Genomic DNA, 25650 nt, shown 5'->3' on the forward strand with positions numbered 1-25650 from the left:
GTCAATAGCTCTAAAAAAATATATAAGACATAGATATTAGAAAAAGACCCTCTGGTCCATCTAGTTTGCTGCTATATTAATTCCTTTTCTGTTTTGTTTGGATAGATACATGCATTCTCAATTTACTTTTAATTTTCCAGAGTTTTTTCTCACCATCTACTACTTTTTTAGTAAAATAACATTGTCTGTCATTGCTTCTGACAGTCTTCCTGACTATTCTCAGTTTCCCCCTCCTTGTTCTAGTGTTTTATTTCTTAATAAAAAAAACCTTCCCTCCTGAACCCTATTTACCATTATTCCAGTGAAATTATGTTATTCCCTATTTATGGAAGTGTTGGAACCCCCATGGTACCATAAGTGGGGGTCTGGCCAGTCACCGAATGAATAGAGCTGAGATCGCGCATATGCCCTGCCTCTCCATTCACTTCATTGACAGTGAGAGAAATTTTTGAGTTCAAGCACTCGGCAATCTCTGGTGCTGTCATTGTAATGAATGGCGCAGTCAGGGGAATAGAGCAGTTGTGAGTATGTGCGGCCTTCGCTCTATTCATTTAGGAACTGTCACATTCGCCCTGAACTTAAGACATACCACGTCCAGGACTAATGTAGTGTTCACACAGGGAGCAGACTGCGGAACAGAGTGAAGTACAATATAATTGTGCCTCAGCCACTGACTCTAGCAACTAATAGTAAGAAAACACCAACAGACAACAAAATCACCACTTTGCATTACAGCAGAATAAAACAGCAAAAACACCGCTTAGCTTAGCAGCAGAACTCTAATGAACTGGACATCACTCTACCAAAACTTAGACAATATTCAGCAACAACCACACCCAAAAGCAGCCTTATATAATGGCCAAGATAATGCAACAGGACAGACAAAGTTCCACAAACACCAGGGTAAAATCAACATTGAACACAAGGGAACAAAATCAGTGACGGGTAGAGATGAGCGAGCACCAAAATGCTCGGGTGCTCGTTACTCGGGATGAAATTATCACGATGCTCGAGGGTTCGTTTCGAGTAACGAACCCCATTGAAGTCAATGGGCGACCCGAGCATTTTTGTATATCGCCGATGCTCGCTAGGGTTTTCATTTGTGAAAATCTGGGCAATTCAAGAAAGTGATGGGAACGACACAGCAACGGATAGGGCAGGCGAGGGGCTACATGTTGGGCTGCATCTCAAGTTCCCAGGTCCCACTATTAAGCCACAATAGCGGCAAGAGTGCCCCCCCCCCCCCAACAACTTTTACTTCTGAAAAGCCCTCATTAGCAATGCATACCTTAGCTAAGCACCACACTACCTCCAACAAAGCACAATCACTGCCTGCATGACACTCCGCTGCCACTTCTCCTGGGTTACATGCTGCCCAACCCCCCCCCCCCCACGACCCAATGCCCACAGCGCACACCAAAGTGTCCCTGTGCAGCCTTCAGCTGCACTCATGCCACAGCACCGTCATGTCTATTTATAAGTGTGTCTGTCATGAGGAGGAACCGCAGGCACGCACTGCAGAGGGTGGGCACAGCTAGGCAGCGACCCTCTTTAAAAGGGGCGGGGCGATAGCCCACAATGCTGTACAGAAGCAATGAGAAATATAATCCTGTGCCACCGCCATCAGGAGCTGCACACGTGGGCATAGCAATGGGGAACCTATGTGCCACACACTATTCATTCTGTCAAGGTGTCTGCATGCCCCAGTCAGACCGCGTTTTTTTATAAATAGTCACAGACAGGTACAACTCCGCAATGGGAATTCCGTGTGCACCCACAGCATGGGTGGCTCCCTGGAACCCACCGGCTGTACATAAATGTATCCCATTGCAGTGCCAATCACAGCTGAGGTAACGTCCGATTAAATGCAGGTGGGCTTCGGCCCACACTGCATGCCCCAGTCAGACTGGGGTAATTTAGAAGTGGACACATGCAGTTACAACTACCTGTGGACCCACAGAATGGGTGGGTGCCAGGAAGCCACCGACGGTACATAAATATATCCCATTGCATTGCCCATCACAGCTGATGTAACGTCAGCTTTAATGCAGGTGGGCAAAAAATTAATTGGATTACACTGTAGGCAAGGGCCCCAAAAAATTGGTGTACCAACAGTACTAATGTACCTCAGAAAAATTGCCCATGCCCAACCAATAGGGCAGGTGAAACCCATTAATCGCTTTGGTTAATGTGGATAATTGGTAACTAGGCCTGGAGGCAGCCCAGTTAAAATAAAAATTGGTTCAGGTGAAAGTTTCAACGCTTTAATGAGCATTGAAACGTATAAAAATTGTTTACAAAAATTATATGACTGAGCCTTGTGGGCCTAAGAAAAATTGCCCGTTCGGTGTGATTACGTCAGGTTTCAGGAGGAGGAGCAGGAGGAGGAGGATGAATAGAATACACAGATTGATGAAGCAAAAAGGTCCCCGTTTTTCATGGTGATAGAGAACGATGCTTCCATCCGCGGGTGCAGCCTACGTATTGCTTAGGTATCGCTGCTGTCCGCTGGTGGAGAAGAGAAGTCTGGGGAAATCCAGGCTTTGTTCATCTTGATGAGTGTAAGCCTGTCGGCACTGTCGGTTGACAGGCGGGTACGCTTATCCGTGTTGATTCCCCCAGCCGCACTAAACACCCTCTCTGACAAGACGCTAGCCGCAGGACAAGCAAGCACCTCCAGGGCATACAGTGCGAGTTCAGGCCACGTGTCCAGCTTCGACACCCAGTAGTTGTAGGGGGCAGAGGCGTCACCGAGGACGGTCGTGCGATCGGCTACGTACTCCCTCACCATCCTTTTACAGTGCTCCCGCCAACTCAGCCTTGACTGGGGAGCGGTGACACAGTCTTGCTGGGGAGCCATAAAGCTGGCAAAGGCCTTGGAGAATGTTCCCCTGCCTGCGCTGTACATGCTGCCTGATTTCTGCGCCTCCCCTGCTACCTGGCCCTCGGAACTGCACCTTCTGCCACTAGCGCTGTCGGATGGGAATGTTACCATCAGTTTGTCCGCCAGGGTCCTGTGGTATAGCATCACTCTCGAACCCCTTTCCTCTTCGGGTATGAGTGGAAAGGTTCTCCTTATACCGTGGGTCGAGCAGTGTGTACACCCAGTAATCCGTAGTGGCCAGAATGCATGTAACGCGAGGGTCTCGAGAAAGGCATCCTAACATGAAGTCAGCCATGTGTGCCAGGGTATCTGTATGCAACACATGGCTGTCCTCACTAGGAAGATCACTTTCAGGATCCTCCTCCTCCTCCTCCGGCCATACACGCTGAAAGGATGACAGGCAAGCAGCATGGGTACCCTCAGCAGTGGGCCAAGCTGTCTCTTCCCCCTCCTCCTCATGCTCCTCCCCCTCCTCCTCAACGCGCTGAGATATAGACATGAGGGTGCTCTGACTATCCAATGACATACTGTCTTCCCCCGCCTCCGTTTCCAAGCGCAAAGCATCTGCCTTTATGCTTTGCAGGGAACTTCTCAAGAGGCATAGCAGAGGAATGGTGATGCTAATGATTGCAGAATCCCTGCTCACCATCTGGGTAGACTCCTCAAAGTTTCCAAGGACCTGGCAGATGGCTGCCAACCAGGCCCACTCTTCTGTAAAGAACTGAGGAGGCTGACTCCCACTACGTCGCCCATGTTGGAGTTGGTATTCCACTATAGCTCTACGCTGCTCATAGAGTCTGACCAACATGTGGAGCGTAGAGTTCCACCGTGTGGGCACGTCGCACAGCAGTCGGTGCACTGGCAGATTAAACCGATGTTGCAGGGTCCGCAGGGTGGCAGCGTCCGTCTTGGACTTGCAGAAATGTGCGCTGACCCAGCGCACCTTTCCGAGCAGGTATGACAAGTGTGGGTAGCTTTTCAGAAAGCGCTGAACCACCAAATTAAAGACGTGGGCCAGGCATGGCACGTGCGTGAGGCTGCCGAGCTGCAGAGCCGCCACCAGGTTACGGCCATTGTCACACACGACCATGCCCGGTTGGAGGCTCAGCGGCGAAAGCCAGCGGTCGGTCTGCTCTATCAGACCCTGCAGCAGTTCGTGGGCCATGTGCCTCTTCTCTCCTAAGCTGAGTAGTTTCAGCACGGCCTGCTGACGCTTGCCCACCGCTGTGCTGCCACGCCGCGCGACACCGACTGCTGGCGACGTGCTGCTGCTGCTGACACATCTTGATTGCGAGACAGAGGTTGCGTTGGAGGAGGAGGAGGAGGAGGAGAAGGGTGGTTTAGTGGGGGAAGCATACACCGCCGCAGATACCAGCACCGAGCTGGGGCCCGCAATTCTGGGGGTGGGTAGGACGTGAGCAGTGCCAGGCTCTGACTCTGTCCCAGCCTCCACTAAATTCACCCAATGTGCCGTCAGGGAGATATAGTGGCCCTGCCCACCTGTGCTTGTCCACGTGTTCGTTGTTAAGTGGACCTTGGCAGTAACCGCGTTGGTGAGGGCGCGTACAATGTTGCGGGAGACGTGGTCGTGCAGGGCTGGGACGGCACATCGGGAAAAGTAGTGGCGACTGGGAACCGAGTAGCGTGGGGCCGCCGCCGCCATCATGCTTTTGAAAGCCTCCGTTTCCACAAGCCTATACGGCAGCATCTCCAGGCTGATCAATTTGGCTATGTGCACGTTTAACGCTTGAGCGTGCGGGTGCGTAGCGGCGTACTTGCGCTTGCGCTCAAACAGTTGCGCTAGCGCCGTCTGGACGCTGCGCTGAGAGACATTGCTGGATGGGGCCGAGGACAGCGGAGGTGAGGGTGTGGGTGCAGGCCCGTAGGCACTCGTGCCTGTGTCCTCAGAGGGGGGTTGAATCTCAGTGGCAGGTTGGGGCACAGGGGGAGAGGCAGTGGTGCAAACCGGAGGCGGTGAACGGCCTTCGTCCCACCTTGTGGGGTGCTTGGCCATCATATGCCTGCGCATGCTGGTGGTGGTGGCTCCCCAGCTGATCTTGGCGCGACAAAGGTTGCACACCACTGTTCGTCGGTCGTCAGGCGTCTCTGTGAAAAACTGCCACACCTTAGAGCACCTTGGCCTCTGCAGGGTGGCATGGCACGAGGGGGCGCTTTGGGAAACAGTTGGTGGATTATTCGGTCTGGCCCTGCCTCTACCCCTGGCCACCGCACTGGTTTGGCCTGTGCCCACACCCTGACTTGGGCCTCCGCGTCCACGTCCACGTCCTCTATGCCTACCCCTACCCCTCAGCATGCTGTATTACCAGTAGTGCAGAAACAGAACGCCGTAATTAAATGTGCCGCTTATTGGCCTGTGGTTGGAGGCTGACTTCGCTTACGGAACGCACAGCAGAGGCAGGAAAGAATTTTGTGCAAGCCTGCTGTAACACTTAGCTGGCTGCATATGAATTAGGACAACTACCCCCAGCAGAGACCCAGTACACTGAGGACGGTCACAGGTAGCCCAAATAGATTTTTTTTCCCAAATGTTTTTGGAAAGGCCCACTGCCTATATACACTAAATATGTCTTCTGTCCCTGCCTCACCACTACTGGCCCTGGACAATGTAAAATTACTGCAGGACGCAATGCTCTGCACGGCCGGTATACAAAAAAAAAAAATGTGCAACACTGCAAAAAGCAGCCTCCACACTACTGCACACGGTTAGATGTGGCCCTAAGAAGGACCGTTGGGGTTCTTGAAGCCTTAAATAACTCCTAACGCTCTCCCTATAGCAGCTCCGGCACCAGCAGCACTGTCCCTGATCTCTGTCAGAATGCATCTGTGGCGAGCCGCGGGAGGGGCCGATTTTTGTACTCGGGTGACACCTGATCTCGCCAGCCACTCACTGCAGGGGGGTGGTATAGGGCTTGAACGTCGCTGGGGGAAGTTGTAATGCCTTCCCTGTCTTTCTATTGGCCAGAAAAGCGCGCTAACGTCTCAGAGATGAAAATGAAAGTAACTCGAACATCGTGTGGTACTCGTCTCGAGTAACGAGCATCTCGAACACGCTAATACTCGAACGAGTATCAAGCTCGGACGAGTACGTTCGCTCATCTCTAGTGACGGGGTAAGGGTAAGCACTAAGGGAATACAGACCAACGACCCAAGTAATACCTAAAGAATTGATTTCCACACCGCATGTCAATTTCCATACAGGTTTTGTGCAGATTATTTCCGGAGCTAGTGCACAGGATTTTCAAAATCTCATCCACCTTGCTGCTTACTGTAAATGCTGCGGGATTTCCATGCATGGAAATTCTGCGGCAAATGCACCCCCTCTGGACCCCCCCAAAATCCTTCTCCTCCAAAGTCTTGGCTAACCCTGAACTACCTATACAACACTCAGACTGAGGATTTCTTCACCTGAAGTACATTATTTTGCATTTGGAAACCCTGAACTGCGTTTCCCACGTGTGTTGCTTTACAGCTACAGAAAATGCAAACTGTGCCAAATGTGTTTGCCAGAGGTCCTCAATCTATGTGGAGTCTTGCGGGGGTAATGCGATGATTGATATTATTTCTTGTTCTATAATGTGTTTATTTTTTAATCAATTTCATATAAAACAAATACTTTTATATTCTCCTGCTGCTACTAGAAAATGTCACATTGACAATTGATTCAATCCCATGGGTTTGACCTATATCCAACATCTTCTAATATACAAATCTCTTTAAATGATTATATAGGACACAATTCTATTGTACTATATGTTTTCTGAGCAGATTTACCTCCAGTTAATATTGCTATTTTAATACTGGAATCGCTAGCATGCACCACTGTCTTAATTCCCCTGACTGCACACATGCCTCTGAGTATTATTGTATGTTTGCTGTTATAGTTGAGTGAGAAGATTAGATGGATAGACAGACACTAATATTTGGTATTTCAGTACCATACTTGCCTATAATCCTTGTGTTGTCAGGGTAACTGCACAAACTTGCCACAAAAGGGGCAGATTTTCCATAAACTCAACCCATTTCTTGGTCTAGTTTATGGCACTGTCCCAACTAAACTAGAACTGTTCGGAGAATGGGGTGATCTTGGGCTTTGGAAACATTCTTAATTTGGAGTTCTAATTATTCATAAGTATGCATTATGATTCATGGCTGCTAGAGATGAGCGAACTTACTTGGTTCGGGTGTTTTTGGACCCGAGCATCGCTTTTTCCGAGTAACTGACTACTCGGACGAAAAGATTCGGCGGGCGCCGGGGGGGTGCGGGGGGTTGCAGAGGGGAGTGGGGGGGGGGGGGGAGAGAGAGCTTCCCCCTGTTCCCCACTGTTACCCCCCGCTCCACCAAGCCGTCCCCCGCCCCCCGGCGCCCCCCGAATCTTTTCGTCCTAGTAGTCAGTTACTCGGAAAAAGCGGTGCTCGGGTCCAAAAACACCCGAACTGAGTAAGTTCGCTCATCTCTAACGGCTGCAGTTCACAGTGGATCATATAATATGCTTGTTGTTTGCTGAATACTTTTAAAGGTATGGTATGCTTGAAAGTTGCAGATAGTGCTTGAAGGTACAGCCCACTTGGCCATTGCAATCCAGTCTAAGGCCTTGGTCAGACGAGCTGACTTTTTTTGTGCACAAAAAAATGCACTGCACGGGTGTACAAAATGCGTGTGACTGAAGCTCCGTGCTACTGGCATAGCTGCTCCATGAAGGTCCATTAAAATCGCCTCCTCCTGGAAGCGCTGCCTCTTAATTTGGCTGAGTGCTGTGACCAATCAGAGACAGTACTCAGCTGTCATTCAATGAATGGCTGAGCTGTGACAGGGAATTCTTTCGTCCCTGCTGCAGTCCCCTCATCACTGAACACTTTGACAGTGCTGTCACATTGTTCAGTGATGAGGGGACTCCTTGTAACATCACACGATGTTACGCGCAGCATGGCCCTTACCAGTCTACGCATGTGCTACCTTTTGCCAGTGCAAGTATTTTGTGCCTGTAAAAAATGGACATGTGAACGCTACGAAGAAAACCAGTGGTTCTAATAGACACGCTTCTTTTGCGCACATAGGTGCACAAACCCCCCCCCCACTTGTCTGACTGAGCCCTAAGGAGCGCAATAAACTTAATGATTACTAAATACTCTAGGTCAGTGGTGGCGAACCTATGGCACGCATGCCAGAGGTGGCACGCAGAGCCCTCCCTGCTGGCACGTGCTGCCATGTGCAGCTGAAATCCCCCTCCCCCGACGTCTCCTACTACTTGGTTCCGCCGGGAGGGGGGGAGGGCTATGGGGGGGGGGAGGCGTCCGGCAGCACACTGAAGTCACAGTGTGTGCCGGGAGCACATTAACTCTTTCTTCCCACTTCTGCCGCAATCAGCGATTCCCAGCAACCTGATTGGTTGTTTGGGTTGGCTGATTCACCAAACAACCAATCAGGTTGATGGGTAAGAAAAAATTAATATGCATGCCGGGACCATCGCTGACCAGAAGAGGAGCTGAGCTTCCAGGAGGAGGAGGAAGAGGAAGAGGAGGAGGAGGTAAGTATGTGGGTCTTGGGAGGGGCACTGTGGGGGTGTCACTACTGCATTGGGGCCGCTGTGGGGTGTCACTATTGCACTGGGGGCTGCTGTGGGGTGCCACTACTGCACTGGGGGCCGCTGTGGGGTGTCACTACTGCACTGGGGGCCGCTGTGGGGTGTCCCTAATGCACTGGGGGCCGCTGTGGTGTGTAGGGGGTCGTGATTACCGCTGGGGCCGCTGTGGGGTGGGGGTCACTATTACCGCTGGGGCCGCTGTGGGGGGTCACTATTATCCCTAGGGCCGCTGTGGGGTAGGGGTCACTATTACCGCTGGGGCCGCTGTGGGGGGTGTCACTATTACCGCTGAGGCTGCTGTGGGGGTCAATATCACCGTTGGGGCCGCTGTGGGGTGGGGGTCACGATTACCGCTGGGGCTGCTGTGGGGTGGGGGTCACTATTACTGCTGGGGCTGCTGTGGGGTGGGGATCATTATTATCCCTAGGGCCACTGTGGGGTAGGGGTCACTATTACCGCTGGGGCCGCTGTGGGGGGTGTCACTATTACCGCTGGGGCCGCTGTGGGGGTCACTATCACCGTTGGGGCCGATGTGGGGTGGGGGGTCACTATTACCGCTGGGGCTGCTGTGGGGTGGGGGTTACTATTACTGCTGGGGCTGCTGTGGGGTGGGGGTCACTATTATCCCTAGGGCCGATGTGGGGTAGGGGTCACTATTACCGCTGGGGCTGCTGTGGGGGGCGTCACTATAACCGCTGGGGCCGCTGTGGCGTGGGGGTCACTATCACCGTTGGGGCCATTGTGGGGTGGGGGTCACTATTACCGCTGAGGCTGCTGTGGGGGTCACTATTACCGCTGGGGCCGCTGTGATGTGGGGGTCACTATTATCGCTGGGGGTCACTATTACTGCTTGGTGGGGGTCACTATCATCGCTGGGGGGGTCACTATTACTGCTGGGGCCGCTGTGGGGTGGGGGTCACTATTACCACTGGGGCCGCTGTGATGTGGGGGTCACTATTACCGCTGGGGCTGCTGGGGGGTGTCACTATTACCGCTGGGGCTGCTGTGGGGTGGGGATCACTATTATCGCTGTGGAGGGTCACTATTACCGCTGGGGCCGCTGTGGGGTAGGGGTCACTATTACCACTGGGGCCGCTGTGATGTGGGGGTCACTATTACCGCTGGGGCTGCTGGGGGGTGTCACTATTACCGCTGGGGTATGTTTACAGGTGGCGGAAATTGGCAGGGCTGTTTAAAAATAGACAGGGTGCAGATTTTGACTACTTTTTGCAATAAAGAAGTGGGTTTTAGGTTGTAGTTTGGGCACTCACTCTCTAAAAGGTTCGCCATCACTGCTCTAGGTTGTACTGAACACTTCAACACTCTAAAATTTAGTTTCTATATGTTTTCACACATATCTACTTTCACTATTCACACAGGAAAACTCCAACTTTTGTTTGTTTAGTGTTAACTTTTTCAGAGATCATAGGTCAGTATTATCTTCACATTTCCCACTACAACATCTCACAGATAGATTGGATGTCATCCAACAGTTAAAGGGGTTGTCCCGCACCGAAACGGGTTTTTTTTTTTCAACCCCCCCCCCCCGTTTGGCGCGAGACAACCCCGATGCAGGGACTTAAAAAAAAAACAGCACAGCGCTTACCTGAATCCCCGCGCTCCGGTGACTTCTATACTTACCGGTGAAGATGGCCGCCGGGATCTTCTTCCTCCGTGGACCGCAGCTCTTCTGTGCGGTCCATTGCCGATTCCAGCCTCCTGATTGGCTGGAATCGGCACGTGACGGGGCGGAGCTACACGGAGCCGGCATCCTGCACGAGAGGCTCCATTGAAGAAAGCAGAAGACCCGGACTGCGCAAGCGCGGCTAATTTGGCCATCGGAGGCCGAAAATTAGTCGGCACCATGGAGACGAGGACGCTAGCAACAGAACAGGTAAGTGAATAACTTCTGATAACTTCTGTATGGCTCATAATTAATGCACAATGTACATTACAAAGTGCATTAATATGGCCATACAGAAGTGTACAGACCCACTTGCTGCTGCGGGACAACCCCTTTAACCTCACATACTTCCCAGGAGAAGGCACATTTTCCACACATTTTGTAACAAGACTGAATCTTCCAGGACACATCACAGGTCTCCGGGCAGCCAATCTCCCACTACACTCTGCTCACCAGTCCTCCCCAGGCTGAAGTCCCCCTCAGCTCCTCTTAGACTTACTGATAGCTTCCCTGAGTGTTGAGATCTCCCACAATCCAAAGCAATTTGACCCTCTGGATGACATCTCTAACAGCCCCCTGCAGACTTCTCAGAGCTACCTCCTCTTAGGGCTGACAATACACTCATTCCAAAAAGTCTGAGTGACAGTACACACAGAGAACCGCAAACTGTCTCTTGTCATAGTTGAAACAATTTCAACCCACTATTCTAATAGAACAAGAGTAAAATGTGGAGGACTACACTCACATAGTAGATGCAAAGATGCATTCATTTCAGATGCGGTGTTTTGGATAAACAAAGCCTTGATCTAGCACTCCGGCTACTGTAAGGAAGCAACGATTCCCTCCATCAGCTAAATGTTTGCTTTCTGTTGACTTACCCCAGGCTTTGCTAGGTGAAACTGCAATAGCACCTCTCACCGATGGGTCCCCTGAAAGTATGCTAAGTCTCCCACCACACAACATTTCCACAGGCTCCTCTTCAGCCTCCAGCCCCTCATGATGGACAAGCTCACTCCAAGGTTCAGCACGATGACATTGCCATAATGGTCAAGCTCACTCCAGTACCCAGCTCATCAACACTCAGTTTATGGATAAACCTAGGCTTAACAGTTACATAGGCCAAGAACAGGTTCTACAGGCACTATACATGGTCCAACCACACTCTCCCGTCAATGACAATAAAACACTACTCCATGAAGACTTCCCTTTGCCCCTCACAACAATACTATGGCACAGTGCTTTATTGCCACAAAATTCTCACCTACTCTTTCTGGTTTGGAGTAGGCATCGAACTTCTCACAGGACCTCACTTGAAACCTTCACCTACAACCATGGCATGGCAGCACCACCAAGTATTATGGCTTGTTAGAGCACTATAAACTTGGGACACAAGGCGATAGGCACCATACCTCAGAGTACAAAACAACATACATACATCACAGGCATGATGCACAAGTGTAATGCAGTGACATCACAACACCAAGGAACATGTTCCCACAGTGACATGCATACACAATCCATGAGTCTGCCTAACACACTGCAGCCCATGGTCCTCACAGTTGTTATCATTCTATGTCAGAGCCACCTATCTTCTCATGCATATCTCATAGGGACTGAGCTGGAGTCTACTGCAAATACCCCTTTAAGTACATGGTTCAAGCACTACACCTAAGATGTAGTGGAATTGTAGTAATCCAAATTAGGTGAAGAAAAGCACTGCGCTTTATTGTTCCCTGTGACCCCAGGGTCACTCTATCTTTATCTTTTTTTTGACTGACATGCCAACTAGCTGTTTGCAAGATATCTTATTTGGTTTTAGGCTATATTCATGCTTGTGTATGTTCTTTTCCACCAGGTTTTCCTTGATATTTTACAGAATTCTGTAGCCTTCTGCTATATTCTATCCAGTCAAAACGGAAACTTGACAGACATATCAAGCAGTGGGATCCAACATATCTTTTATGGATGGAAAAACAGAATCCATAATTCCAATGCAAACAAAGCTTTACTTTTATTCTAATTATATCTTCTTTTTGTCACTTTTGCCTTGGATGTAGGATGCACCATGCCCAGGACGAACATAAGGTTGTGTTCACACAGGGGACAGACTTGAGAACAGAGTGAAATATCATATCTATATATATAAAATTGAATATATGCGTGTCTGTCTGCGTGTCTGTCTGCGTGTCTGTCTGCGTGTCTGTCTGCGTGTCTGTGTGTGTGTTTGTCCTTTATGCGCTACTACACCATTCATCCGATCGCCATGAAACTTTGGGAAGTTGTTGAGTACACTCCTGGGAAGATTATAGGCATAGTACATTTATGCTACAATAAATGGCACGCATGCGTGCGTCGTCGACAGTTACACCCCCCCCCCCCCCACGTAGATCGTTCAATTTCCATCATTGCCACTAATTCTCTCACTTCCCGATGTTGTAGAAACATGAAATTTGGCAGGAGCATTGATTATGTCAGAAATAGGAAAAGCTAATGGGTCCCAACTCGATTATTCAATTCTAAGCACCAAAGAATTAGCATCCAAATTTTACGTACGGAATCTAATTTTCTCGCTTCCCAGTGTCATAGAAACTTGAAATTTGGCAAGAGCATTGATTATGTCATAAATAGGAAAAGCTAATGGGTCCCAACTCGATTATTTAATTCTAAGCGCAAAAGAGTTAGCATCCAAATTTTACGTACGGAATGTAATTTTCTCACATAGAAACTTGAAATTTGGCACGGGCATTGAATATGTCATAAATAGGAAAAGCTAATGGGTCCCAACTCGATTATTCAATTCTATGCGCAAAAGAATTAGCGTCCAAATTTTACGTACGGAATGTAATTTTCTCACATAGAAACTTGAAATTTGGCACGGGCATTGAATATGTCATAAATAGGAAAAGCTAATGGGTCCCAACTCCATTATTCAATTCTATGCGCAAAAGAATTAGCGTCCAAATTTTACGTACGGAATGTAATTTTCTCACATAGAAACTTGAAATTTGGCACGGGCATTGAATATGTCATAAATAGGAAAAGCTAATGGGTCCCAACTCCATTATTCAATTCTATGCGCAAAAGAATTAGCGTCCAAATTTTACGTACGGAATGTAATTTTGTCACATAGAAACTTGAAATTTGGCACGGGCATTGAATATGTCATAAATAGGAAAAGCTAATGGGTCCCAACTCGATTATTCAATTCTAAGCGCAAATCAATTAGCGTCCAAATTTTACGTACAGAATCTAATTCTCTCACTTCCTGATATATATAAATGAATGTATGTCTGTCTGTCTGTCCTTTATGCATTACTACACCATTCATTCAATTGCCATGAGACTTTGGGAAGTTGTTGAGTATACTCCTGGGAAGATTACTGGCATAGTACATCTATCCTACGATAGGTGGTGCGCGTGCGAGCATCGTCGAGAATTGTGCCCCCCAGACAAAGATCGTTTGATTTCCATCTCAAGCACGAAACCAAAAGGCATTACGAGCAACGGGATGCTTGTTCTACTACAAAATGATGCATCCGCCGAACGTTTCGCAAGACAATTGCTGGATATTGAGAATGCTGAGGTAAAATGAAAGCTGTGCTGTGATTGGTTGCTATTTCTTATACTGCTGAGGTAACATGAAAGCTGTGCTGTGATTGGTGGCTACTTCTTATACTACTGAGGTTGCATGAAAGCTGCGCTGCGATTTGTTGTTATATATTATACCACTAAGGTAACATGAAAGCTGCGCTGTGATTGGTTGCTATATATAATACCGCAGAGGTAACATGAAAGCTGCGCTGTGATTGGTTGCTATTTTTTATATTGCTGAGGCAGAATAAAAGTTGCGCTGTGATTGGTTGTTATTTCTCTTACTGCTGAGGTAACATGAAAGCTGTGCTGTGATTGTTTGTTATATTTTATACTGCTAAGGTAACATGAAAGCTGCGCTGTGATTGGTTGTTATATATTATACCACTGAGGTAACTTGAAAGCTGCGCTGTGATTGGTTGTTATCTAGATATATAAAAACGAATGAATGTATGTCTGTCTGTTCTATCCAGTCAAAACGGAAACTTGACAGACATATCAAGCAGTGGGATCCAACATATCTTTTATGGATGGAAAAACAGAATCCATAATTCCAATGCAAACAAAGCTTTACTTTTATTCTAATTATATCTTCTTTTTGTCACTTTTGCCTTGGATGTAGGATGCACCATGCCCAGGACGAACATAAGGTTGTGTTCACACAGGGGACAGACTTGAGAACAGAGTGAAATATCATATCTATATATATAAAATTGAATATATGCGTGTCTGTCTGCGTGTCTGTCTGCGTGTCTGTCTGTGTGTGTGTGTGTTTGTCCTTTATGCGCTACTACACCATTCATCCGATCGCCATGAAACTTTGGGAAGTTGTTGAGTACACGCCTGGGAAGATTATAGGCATAGTACATTTATGCTACAATAAATGGCGCGCATGCGTGCGTCGTCGACAGTTACACACCCCCCCCCCCCCACGTAGATCGTTCAATTTCCATCATTGCCACTAATTCTCTCACTTCCCGATGTTGTAGAAACATGAAATTTGGCAGGAGCATTGATTATGTCATAAATAGGAAAAGCTAATGGGTCCCAGCTCGATTATTCAATTCTAAGCGCCAAAGAATTAGTGTCCAAATTTTACATACGGAATCTAATTTTCTCGCTTCCCAGTGTCATAGAAACTTGAAATTTGGCACGAGCATTGATTATGTCAGAAATAGGAAAAGCTAATGGGTCCCAACTCGATTATTCAATTCTAAGCGCCAAAGAATTAGCATCCAAATTTTACGTACGGAATCTAATTTTCTCGCTTCCCAATGTCATAGAAACTTGAAATTTGGCACGAGCATTGATTATGTCATAAATAGGAAAAGTTAATGGGTCCCAACTCGATTATTCAATTCTAAGCGCAAAAGAGTTAGCATCCAAATTTTACGTACGGAATGTAATTTTCTCACATAGAAACTTGAAATTTGGCACGGGCATTGAATATGTCATAAATAGGAAAAGCTAATGGGTCCCAACTCGATTATTCAATTCTATGCGCAAAAGAATTAGCGTCCAAATTTTACGTACGGAATGTAATTTTCTCACATAGAAACTTGAAATTTGGCACAGGCATTGAATATGTCATAAATAGGAAAAGCTAATGGGTCCCAACTCGATTATTCAATTCTATGCGCAAAAGAATTAGCGTCCAAATTTTACGTACGGAATGTAATTTTCTCACTTCCCAATGTCATAGAAACTTGAAATTTGGCACGAGCATTGATTATGTCATAAATAGGAAAAGCTAATGGGTCCCAGCTCGATTATTCAATTCTAAGCGCCAAAGAATTAGCGTCCAAATTTTACGTACGGAATCTAATTTTCTCACCTCCCAATATCATAGAAACTTGAAGTTTGGCACGAGCATTGATTATGTCATAAATAGGAAAAGATAATGGGTCCCAACTCGATTATTCAATTCTAAGTGCAAAAGAATTAGCGTTCAAATTTTACGTACGGAATCTAATTCTCTCACTTCCCAATGTAATAGAAACTTGAAATTTGGCACGAGCATTGATTATGTCATAAATAGGAAAAGTTAATGGGTCCCAACTCGATTATTCAATTCTAAGCGCAAAAGAGTTAGCATCCAAATTTTACGTACGGAATGTAATTTTCTCACATAGAAACTTGAAATTTGGCACGGGCATTGAATATGTCATAAATAGGAAAAGCTAATGGGTCCCAACTCGATTATTCAATTCTATGCGCAAAAGAATTAGCGTCCAAATTTTACGTACGGAATGTAATTTTCTCACATAGAAACTTGAAATTTGGCACGGGCATTGAATATGTCATAAATAGGAAACGCTAATGGGTCCCAACTCGATTATTCAATTCTATGCGCAAAATAATTAGCATCCAAATTTTACGTACGGAATGTAATTTTCTCACATAGAAACTTGAAATTTGGCACGGGCATTGAATATGTCATAAATAGGAAAAGCTAATGGGTCCCAACTCCATTATTCAATTCTATGCGCAAAATAATTAGCGTCCAAATTTTACGTACGGAATGTAATTTTCTCACATAGAAACTTGAAATTTGGCACGGGCATTGAATATGTCATAAATAGGAAAAGCTAATGGATCCCAACTCCGTTATTCAATTCTATGCGCAAAAGAATTAGCGTCCAAATTTTACGTACGGAATGTAATTTTCTCACATAGAAACTTGAAATTTGGCACGGGCATTGAATATGTCATAAATAGGAAAAGCTAATGGGTCCCAACTCCATTATTCAATTCTATGCGCAAAAGAATTAGCGTCCAAATTTTACGTACGGAATGTAATTTTCTCACATAGAAACTTGAAATTTGGCACGAGCATTGAATATGTCATAAATAGGAAAAGCTAATGGGTCCCAACTCGATTATTCAATTCTAAGCGCAAATAAATTAGCGTCCAAATTTTACGTACAGAATCTAATTCTCTCACTTCCTGATATATATAAATGAATGTATGTCTGTCTGTCTGTCCTTTATGCATTACTACACCATTCATTCAATTGCCATGAGACTTTGGGAAGTTGTTGAGTATACTCCTGGGAAGATTATAGGCATAGTACAACTATCCTACGATAGGTGGTGCGCGTGCGAGCATCGTCGAGAATTGTGCCCCCCAGACAAAGATCGTTTGATTTCCATCTCAAGCACGAAACCAAAAGGCATTACGAGCAACGGGATGCGTGTTCTACTACAAAATGATGCATCCGCCGAACGTTTCGCAAGACAATTGCTGGATATTGAGAATGCTGAGGTAAAATGAAAGCTGTGCTGTGATTGGTTGCTATTTCTTATACTGCTGAGGTAACATGAAAGCTGTGCTGTGATTGGTGGCTACTTCTTATACTACTGAGGTTGCATGAAAGCTGCGCTGCGATTTGTTGTTATATATTATACCACTGAGGTAACATGAAAGCTGCGCTGTGATTGGTTGCTATATATAATACCGCAGAGGTAACATGAAAGCTGCGCTGTGATTGGTTGCTATTTTTTATATTGCTGAGGCAGAATAAAAGTTGCGCTGTGATTGGTTGTTATTTCTCTTACTGCTGAGGTAACATGAAAGCTGTGCTGTGATTGGTTGTTATATTTTATACTGCTAAGGTAACATGAAAGCTGCGCTGTGATTGGTTGTTATATATTATACCACTGAGGTAACTTGAAAGCTGCGCTGTGATTTGTTGTTATCTAGATATATAAAAACGAATGAATGTATGTCTGTCTGTCTTCGCAGCAACGCGCGACGGGTAAGCTAGTAAGCTAAATAAAAGGAAGAAGGGACAACCTCACCCTGACTACTAGGACAAGCACCGCTGAGCCTAAAAGGGAGGTTATCGCCTTGATAAAGGTGGTCCCACCTCTCGTGCCTCAGCTACTAACTCTAGCAACTAAAAGAAGGAAAACACAAATGAAAAACAAAAACACCACTTAGCTTTACAGAAGAACTACTAACACCGCAAACACATCCTCCCTCCCTCAAAATCAGAACCTGACCCAGAAGCAGACTTAAATAATGACCGCGGCAATACAATTGCACAGACAGAGTCCCACGAACACCAGGGTAAAATCTCCATACAAAACAAGAGAACAAAATCAATGACAGGGAAACGCTGAGGAAATACAGACCAACGAGCAAAGTAACACCTAAAGAAATGACAAACAACAAAAACATAAACCACAACCTGTCAGACAGACTGGAACAGTGCAGCCAGTCCAAGACATTTTTTTTAATAACCATGTAGTCATTCTTGTCCATAATCCTTGCACTTAAAGTGACCCTGTGGTCCTCTGGACATAATTTTGTCTGGTGGAGAAAGTGTATTACTGGGTGCCATTCTTTATTCCTCTGCAATCTCGCTGGTCCTGGGCCCCGCTAAGATGATCCAAGATGACCGCTAATTTGTGTAATGCCTCAGATTACTGATGCACAATGTACGTTGGGTAGTCTAAGAAGCAGCCCATCTATCTTGAATCATCGAGGCTTGTAGATCTTTCAATGACCAAACTTCACACAACTGTCCAAGAGGTTTTGTTTTACCTTCCCTAGGACTAAATAGCTAGATCTGTGCATGGGATATGTCTTTTTTTAACAAATTAAACTGCAGTATGTAACTGTAAGGGTACACCATATGTTACCTGAACTCTCTTCCATAAGTCAATGCCCAACTTCATAGTCAATAAAACTGATTTAGTGTTTATTTTCACAGTGTATGGACTGAAGAAACTAAGTGTACCCTTGTTCAAGCTATTTTTAAAGAAAGAGCCAATTGTATTCATAAATCCAACACAAAGCCTGAAAGTATCATAAAATACCCCTGTCTGGAGGTATTGGTGATCTCAAATTTTTCAGAAGATGTGTTTATGCTGTATCACACAGAGGAGTCTTCAGAAGGAAATAGCAAGGTAATGTGAACTAAAGTTCTATTTGTCTGTCTACTGATTCATTGTAAAGTTCTTAAACTCATGACATTCGAGTTATTTGCACTTAAAAAAAAAATTGATCTTTCATACAATGAACTAAAGTGTTCCTCTTTGACCATTAAAAAGTTTGGGAAGTACGGTTATATCAATAGCAGTGCCTTTTCTGTAGCTCAGAAGATACACTGATCAGCCATAGAAGCAATCTGTACTACAGTAGCTCTTCCATGACATTGGACCAGAAGGTCTAGCTTTTGTTCCCCACACACATCCGTGAGCTTTGGGCATCCAGGACCCAGTCGCTGTTTCATCAGTTGTCTTTCCTTGGTAGGTACTAACCACTGCATAGCCAGAACACCCCTCAATATCTTCCGTTCTAGAGATGCTCTAACCCAGTCATCTAGCCATTACAATTTCGCCGTTGTCAAAGTTACTCAAATCCTTAGACTGGCCCATGCTGTTTGTTGCCTTACATAATTAAAGTTGTAGACAAGTGTCATTGTAATGAGGTAATCAAATATTCTTAACGTCTCCTTTTAGCGGACTTGCTATGGCTGATCGATACACGATATTATGGATGTTCCATATATAATGTTATGGCTGATTTTGGTATCACAGGCGATACCAAAAAATATGACATACATATTTTTTGGTATCGCCTGTGAGGGAATCAGTAAAAACGCGATTTTATGCATTTTCCTCATAAAATAAATTGAATGCTACATATTGAACATTTTCCTTGAAAATAGTCATTAAAAATCTTCAACTTGTCCTGCAAAATAAGACTTACATGACTACATTCATGAAAAAATAAAAATGTTTTGTTTAACCATATACAATGTTAGTGCTTTTTAGGGTCAAAATCAGTGACATCATTTAGGGTTCAGCATTAGAGATGAGCGAGCACCAAAATGCTCGGGTGCTCGTTACTCGAGTCGAACTTTTCGCGATGCTCGAGGGTTCGTTTCGAATAACGAACCCCATTGAAGTCAATGGGCGACCCGAGCATTTTTGTATATCGCCGATGCTCGCTAAGGTTTACATTTGTGAAAATCTGCAAAACCCAAGAAAGTGCTGGAAACGACACAGAAACGGATAGGGCAGGCGAGGGGCAACATGCTGGGCTGCATTTCAGGTTCCCAGGTCCCATTATTCAGCCACAATAGCGGCAAGAGTGCTCCCCCCCCCCCCTACCAATTTTTACTTCGGACAAACCCTCATTAGCAAGGCATACCTTAGCTAAGCACCACACTACCTCCAACAAAGCACAAGCACTGCCTGCGGGACACACCCCTGCCTCTTCTCTTGTGTTACATGCTGCCCAACCCCCCCGCACGACCAAGTGTCCACAGCGCACACCAAAGTGTCCCTGCGCAGCCTTCAGCTGCCCTCATGCCACACGCTGGTCTCACAGCCACACCACCCTCATGTCTATTTATAAGTGCGTCTGCCATGAGGAGGAACCGCAGGCACACACTGCAGAGGGTTGGCAGGGCCAGGCAGCGACCCTCTTTAAAAGGGGTGGGGCGATAGCCCACAATGCTGTACAGAAGCAATGAGAACTCCAATCCTGTGCCACCTCCATCAGGAGCTGCAAACGTGGGCATAGCAATGGGGAATCCATGTGCCACACAGTATTCATTCTGTCAAGGTGTTGCATAGCTCAATCCACACTGCAAGGGGACAGCCGTCAGCGCTCTGCCCTCTACCTAAGTCAGTCAGTATCTTTGTGCCAGACAGGTCAAACACCGCAATGGGAACTAAGTTTGCACCAACAGCATATGGGGGTCCTAGGAAGCCCAAGACATGAACCAAAAATTGATCTGAGCGGCCAAACATGGCAGAGTTGCACCGCGCCCACGACATAGGCCTCGGCCCACAGCTTCAGCAATCCTAGGCAGGAAGCAGACTTTCACTGCACCAAGGACATAGGCCTCTACACAAACCCTCAGCAATCGCGTGCCTACAGCGGACTCCTATGCTAGAGTAGCTGTGCACGTCTCATTAGCACTGTATTGCTCCTGTAGTTTGTCCCAATGCAGTGCCCCAGATAGTAGAGCTAACGTCAGATTAAATACAGGTGGGCTTCGGCCCACACTGCATGCCCCAGTCAGACTGGGGTCTTTATAAGTAGACACATGCAGTTACAACTCCGTGTGGACCGACAGCATAGGTGGGTCCCAGGAAGCCACCGGCGGTACATAAATATATCCCATTGCATTGCCCAACACAGCTGAGGTTACGTCCGATGAAATGCAGGTGGGCTTCGGCCCACACTGCATGCCCCAGTCTGACCGGGGTTTTTAATACATAGACACTGGCAGGTACAAATCCCTAATGTGAAGTCCCTGTTGACCTACAGCATGGGTGGCTCCCTGGAACCCACCGGCGGTACATAAATAAATCCCATTGCAGTGCCCTGCTCAGCAGAGCTAACGTCACATACAATACAGGTGTGCTTTGGCCCACAGTGCATGCCCCAGTCAGACTGGTAATATGTACCTTAACAGTAACCGCGTTGGTGGGAATGTGGTGGCGACTGCGGACCTAGTAGCGCGGTTTTATTTATTTGGTTTTCGGAATGTGGCCAGGATTAAGTGGGCCGTGGCGGGGGGATGGTGGGGGGGCTCTCTTGTTGTGTCGGTAAAGGTCAAATTCTTGGACTGCCACCAGACGGACAAATGCAAAGGTATTTGCCAAGAACATTTTCATTGTTGGAGGAGGAGGGGGATGTTTTGAGGCACTACGTGTCCTCTCCACGTGTCCGTGGTTATATGCACCTTAACAGTAACCGCGTTGGTGGGAAATGGCCTCGCCACTATCATGTCTTTGGGAAGCCTCCGTTTCCACACCCCAGTGACATAGCATTAGCAGCGGTATAGGCAGAGCCCAGAATTAGTAACATTTCAGTGGTAGCATTAGGGACTGGCCCCAGTAACATATCACTAGCAGCATTATAGGGGGAGCACAGTATTAGTTCCATTTCAGTAGTAGTAGCAGTCCAGACAGGCCCCAGTAACAATTCCGAAGCAGCAGTATACGGGGAGCACAGTCTTAGTTCCATTTCAGTAGTAGTAGCAGTCAAGACAGGCCCCAGTAACAATTCCGAAGCAGCAGTATAGGGGTAGCACAGTCTTTGTTCCATTTCAGTAATAGTAGCAGTCAAGACCAGCCCCAGTAACAATTCCGAAGCAGCAGTATAGGGAGAGCACAGTATTAGTTCCATTTCAGTAGTAGTAGCAGTCAAGACAGGCCACAGTAACAATTCCGAAGCAGCAGTATAGGGGGAGCACAGTATTAGTTCCATTTCAGTAGTAGTAGCAGTCAAGACAGGCCACAGTAACATTCCCGTTACAGCAGTTTAGGGAGATAACAGTCTCTTTCACATTTCAGGAGTTGCAGTATAGAAAAGGCCCCAGTTACATTTATGTAGCAAAAGTGTAGGCCAACCCCACAAACCTTGCTGTAGCATGAGTGCAGGTGAAAGCCATAAAAATTACGAGGATTACACTGTAGGCGATGGCCCAAAAAAATTGGTGTACCAACAGTACTAATGTACCTCAGAAAAATTGCCCATGCCCAACCAAGAGGGCAGGTGAAACCCATTAATCGCTTTGGTTAATGTGGCTTAATTGGTAACTAGGCCTGGAGGCAGCCCAGTTAAAATAAAAATTGGTTCAGGCGCAAGTTTCAGCGCTTTAATGAGAATTGAAACGTATAAACATTGTTTACAAAAGTCATATGACTGAGCCTTGTGGGCCTAAGAAAAATTGCCCGTTCGGCGTGATTATGTGAGGTTTCAGGAGGAGGAGCAGGAGGATGAATATAATACACAGATTGATGAAGCTAAAAGGTCCCTGTTTTTTATGGTGATAGAGAACGATGCTTCCATCCGCGGGTGCAGCCTACGTATTGTTTAGGTACCGCTGCTGTCCGCTGGTGGAGAAGAGAAGTCTTGGGAAATCCAGGCTTTGTTCATCTTTATGAGTGTAAGCCTATCGGCACTGTCAGTTGACAGGCGGGTACGCTTATCTGTGATGATTCCCCCAGCCGCACTAAACACCCTCTCTGACAAGACGCTAGCCGCAGGACAAGCAAGCACCTCCAGGGCATACAGCGCGAGTTCAGGCCACGTGTCCAGCTTCGACACCCAGTAGTTGTAGGGAGCAGAGGCATCACGGAGGATGGTCGTGCGATCGGCTACGTACTCCCTCACCATCCTTTTACAGTGCTCCCGCCGACTCAGCCTTGACTGGGGAGCAGTGACACAGTCTTGCTGGGGAGCCATAAAGCTGGCAAAGGCCTTGGAGAGTGTTCCCCTGCCTGCGCTGTACATGCTGCCTGATCTCCGCGCCTCCCCTGCTACCTGGCCCTCGGAACTGCACCTTCTGCCACTAGCGCTGTCGGATGGGAATTTTACCACTAGTTTGTCCGCCAGGGTCCTGTGGTATAACATCACTCTCGAACCCCTTTCCTCTTCGGGTATGAGAGTGGAAAGGTTCTCCTTATACCGTGGGTCGAGCAGTGTGTACACCAGGTAATCCGTAGTGGCCAGAATGTGTGTAACGCGAGGGTCACGAGAAAGGCATCCTAACATGAAGTCCGCCATGTGTGCCAGGGTACCTGTACGCAACACATGGCTGTCCTCACTAGGCAGATCACTGTCAGGATCCCACTCCTCCGGCCATACACGCTGAAAGGATGACAGGCAAGCAGCAGGGGTACCCTCAGCAGTGGGCCAAGCTGTCTCTTCCCTCTCCTCCTCATGCTCCTCCCCCTCCTCCTCCTCCTCAACGCGCTGAGATATAGACATGAGGGTGCTCTGACTATCCAACGACATTCTGTCTTCCCCCGCCTCCGTTTCCGAGCGCAAAGCGTCTGCCTTTATGCTTTGCAGGGAACTTCTCAAAAGGCATAGCAGAGGAATGGTGACGCTAATGATTGCAGCATCGCCGCTCACCATCTGGGTAGACTCCTCAAAGTTTCCAAGGACCTGGCAGATGTCTGCCAACTAGGCCCACTCTTCTGTAAAGAATTGAGGAGGCTGACTCCCACTACGCTGCCCATGTTGGAGTTGGTATTCGCCTATAGCTCTACGCTGCTCATAGAGCCTGGCCAACATGTGGAGCGTAGAGTTCCACCGCGTGGGCACGTCGCACAGCAGTCGGTGCACTGACAGATTAAACCGATGTTGCAGGGTCTGCAGGGTGGCAGCGTCCATGTTGGACTTGCGGGAATGTGCACTGAGATGAATCTGGGGACCCCTGAAACTTGCCTCTCTCCTAATCTCGCAGCAGTCGGCTGCGATACACCTGGACCAGGAGCTCGGCCTGTGCCCACACCCTGACTTGGGCCTCCACGTCCTCGCCCCCGTCCACGTCCTCTAGGCCTACCCCTACCCCTCAGGATGGTGTATTACGAGATTAGCAGAAACAGAACGCTGTAATTAAATGTGCCGCTTATTGGCCTGTGGTTGGAGGCTGACTTCGCGTACGTAACGCACTGCAGAGGCAGGCAACAATTATGCGCAAGGCTGGGTATTAATTCAACAACTACTACCCCCAGCAGAGACGCAGTAAACTGAAGGCAGTGACAGGCAGGCCTAATATTGTATTTTTTGAACTTTTTGGGAAAAAGCCCACTGCCTGTGATATACACTGTATTTCGATTTCCCTGTTGGAGGCTGACTTCGCGTACGTAACGCACTGCAGAGGCAGGCAACAATTATGCGCAAGGCTGGGTATTAATTCAACAACTACTACCCCCAGCAGAGACGCAGTAAACTGAAGGCAGTGACAGGCAGGCCTAATATTGTATTTTTTTGAACTTTTTGGGAAAAAACCCACTGCCTGTGATATACACTGTATTTCGATTTCCCTGTTGGAGGCTGACTTCGTGTACGTAACGCACTGCAGAGGCAGGCAACAATTATGCGCAAGGCTGGGTATTAATTCAACAACTACTACCCCCAGCAGAGACGCAGTAAACTGAAGGCAGTGACAGGCAGGCCTAATATTGTATTTTTGTAGAAGTTTTTGTGAACAACCACACTGCCTGTGATATAGTCTGTATTTCAATTTCCCTGTTGGAGGCTGACTTCGCGTACGTAACGCACTGCAGAGGCAGACAACAATTATGCGCAAGGCTGGGTATTAATTCAGCAACTACTACCCCCAGCAGAGACGCAGTAAACTGAAGGCAGTGACAGGCTGGCCTAATATTGTATTTTTGTGGAAGTTTTGGGGAAAAAGCCCACTGCCTATATAAACAGTATATCTCTTTCACCTTTCCCACTGTCCCTGCCTCACCAGTACTGGCCCTATACTCTGTAAAATGACTGCAGACTGAGCTATGGTCTGCACGGCCGATATACAAAAAAAAAAAAATTGTGCAACACTGCTAAAAGCAGCCTCAACAGTACTGCACACGGTCACATGTGGCCCCAAGAAGGACCGTTGGGGTTCTTGAAGACTAAAATAACACCTAACACTCTCCCTATAGCAGCAGCAGCATCACCAGCAGCACTGTCCCTGATCTCTGTCAGCATGCATCTGTGGCGGGCCGCGGGCGGGGCAGATTTTAATACTCAGGTGACACCTGATCTCGCCAGCCACTCACTGCAGGGGGGTGGTATAGGGCTGGAACATCACAGGTGGAAGTTGTAATGCCTTCCATGTCTTTCTATTGGCCAGAAAAGCGCGCAAATTTGTCAGAGATGAAAGTGAAAGTAACTCGAACATCGCGTGGTGTTCGTCTCGAGTAACGAGCATCTCGAACACGCTAATACTCGAACGAGCATCAAGCTCGGACGAGTACGCTCGCTCATCTCTATTCAGCATGTATAAAAGGCATTTACGTGCCAAATAATTTATTTGAAGCATTAATTGAAGGGAATATAACACCTACTGTATGTTTTTTGTACTAACTGAAACCAGAAAATGAAACATTTTCCATTTCTC

At 47.1% G+C, this 25650-nt stretch overlaps 2 protein-coding genes across 2 annotated transcripts in view; one reads left to right on the plus strand and one right to left on the minus strand.

The window, feature by feature from the left end:
- KCNIP1 (potassium voltage-gated channel interacting protein 1) overlaps positions 1 to 25650 on the minus strand; it is a 342826-nt gene that overhangs the window by 243217 nt on the left and 73959 nt on the right. The window lies entirely within an intron of this gene.
- Positions 1 to 25650, plus strand: part of KCNMB1 (potassium calcium-activated channel subfamily M regulatory beta subunit 1) — a 43162-nt gene that overhangs the window by 13084 nt on the left and 4428 nt on the right. The window contains exon 3 of the mRNA XM_066591090.1: positions 18481 to 18676. Coding sequence (XP_066447187.1) covers positions 18481 to 18676 — 196 coding nt within the window. The remainder of the gene's footprint in view (positions 1 to 18480; positions 18677 to 25650) is intronic.

The sequence above is a fragment of the Eleutherodactylus coqui genome, chromosome 2 (assembly GCF_035609145.1).
Source record: "Eleutherodactylus coqui strain aEleCoq1 chromosome 2, aEleCoq1.hap1, whole genome shotgun sequence".
Taxonomy (NCBI): domain Eukaryota; kingdom Metazoa; phylum Chordata; class Amphibia; order Anura; family Eleutherodactylidae; genus Eleutherodactylus; species Eleutherodactylus coqui.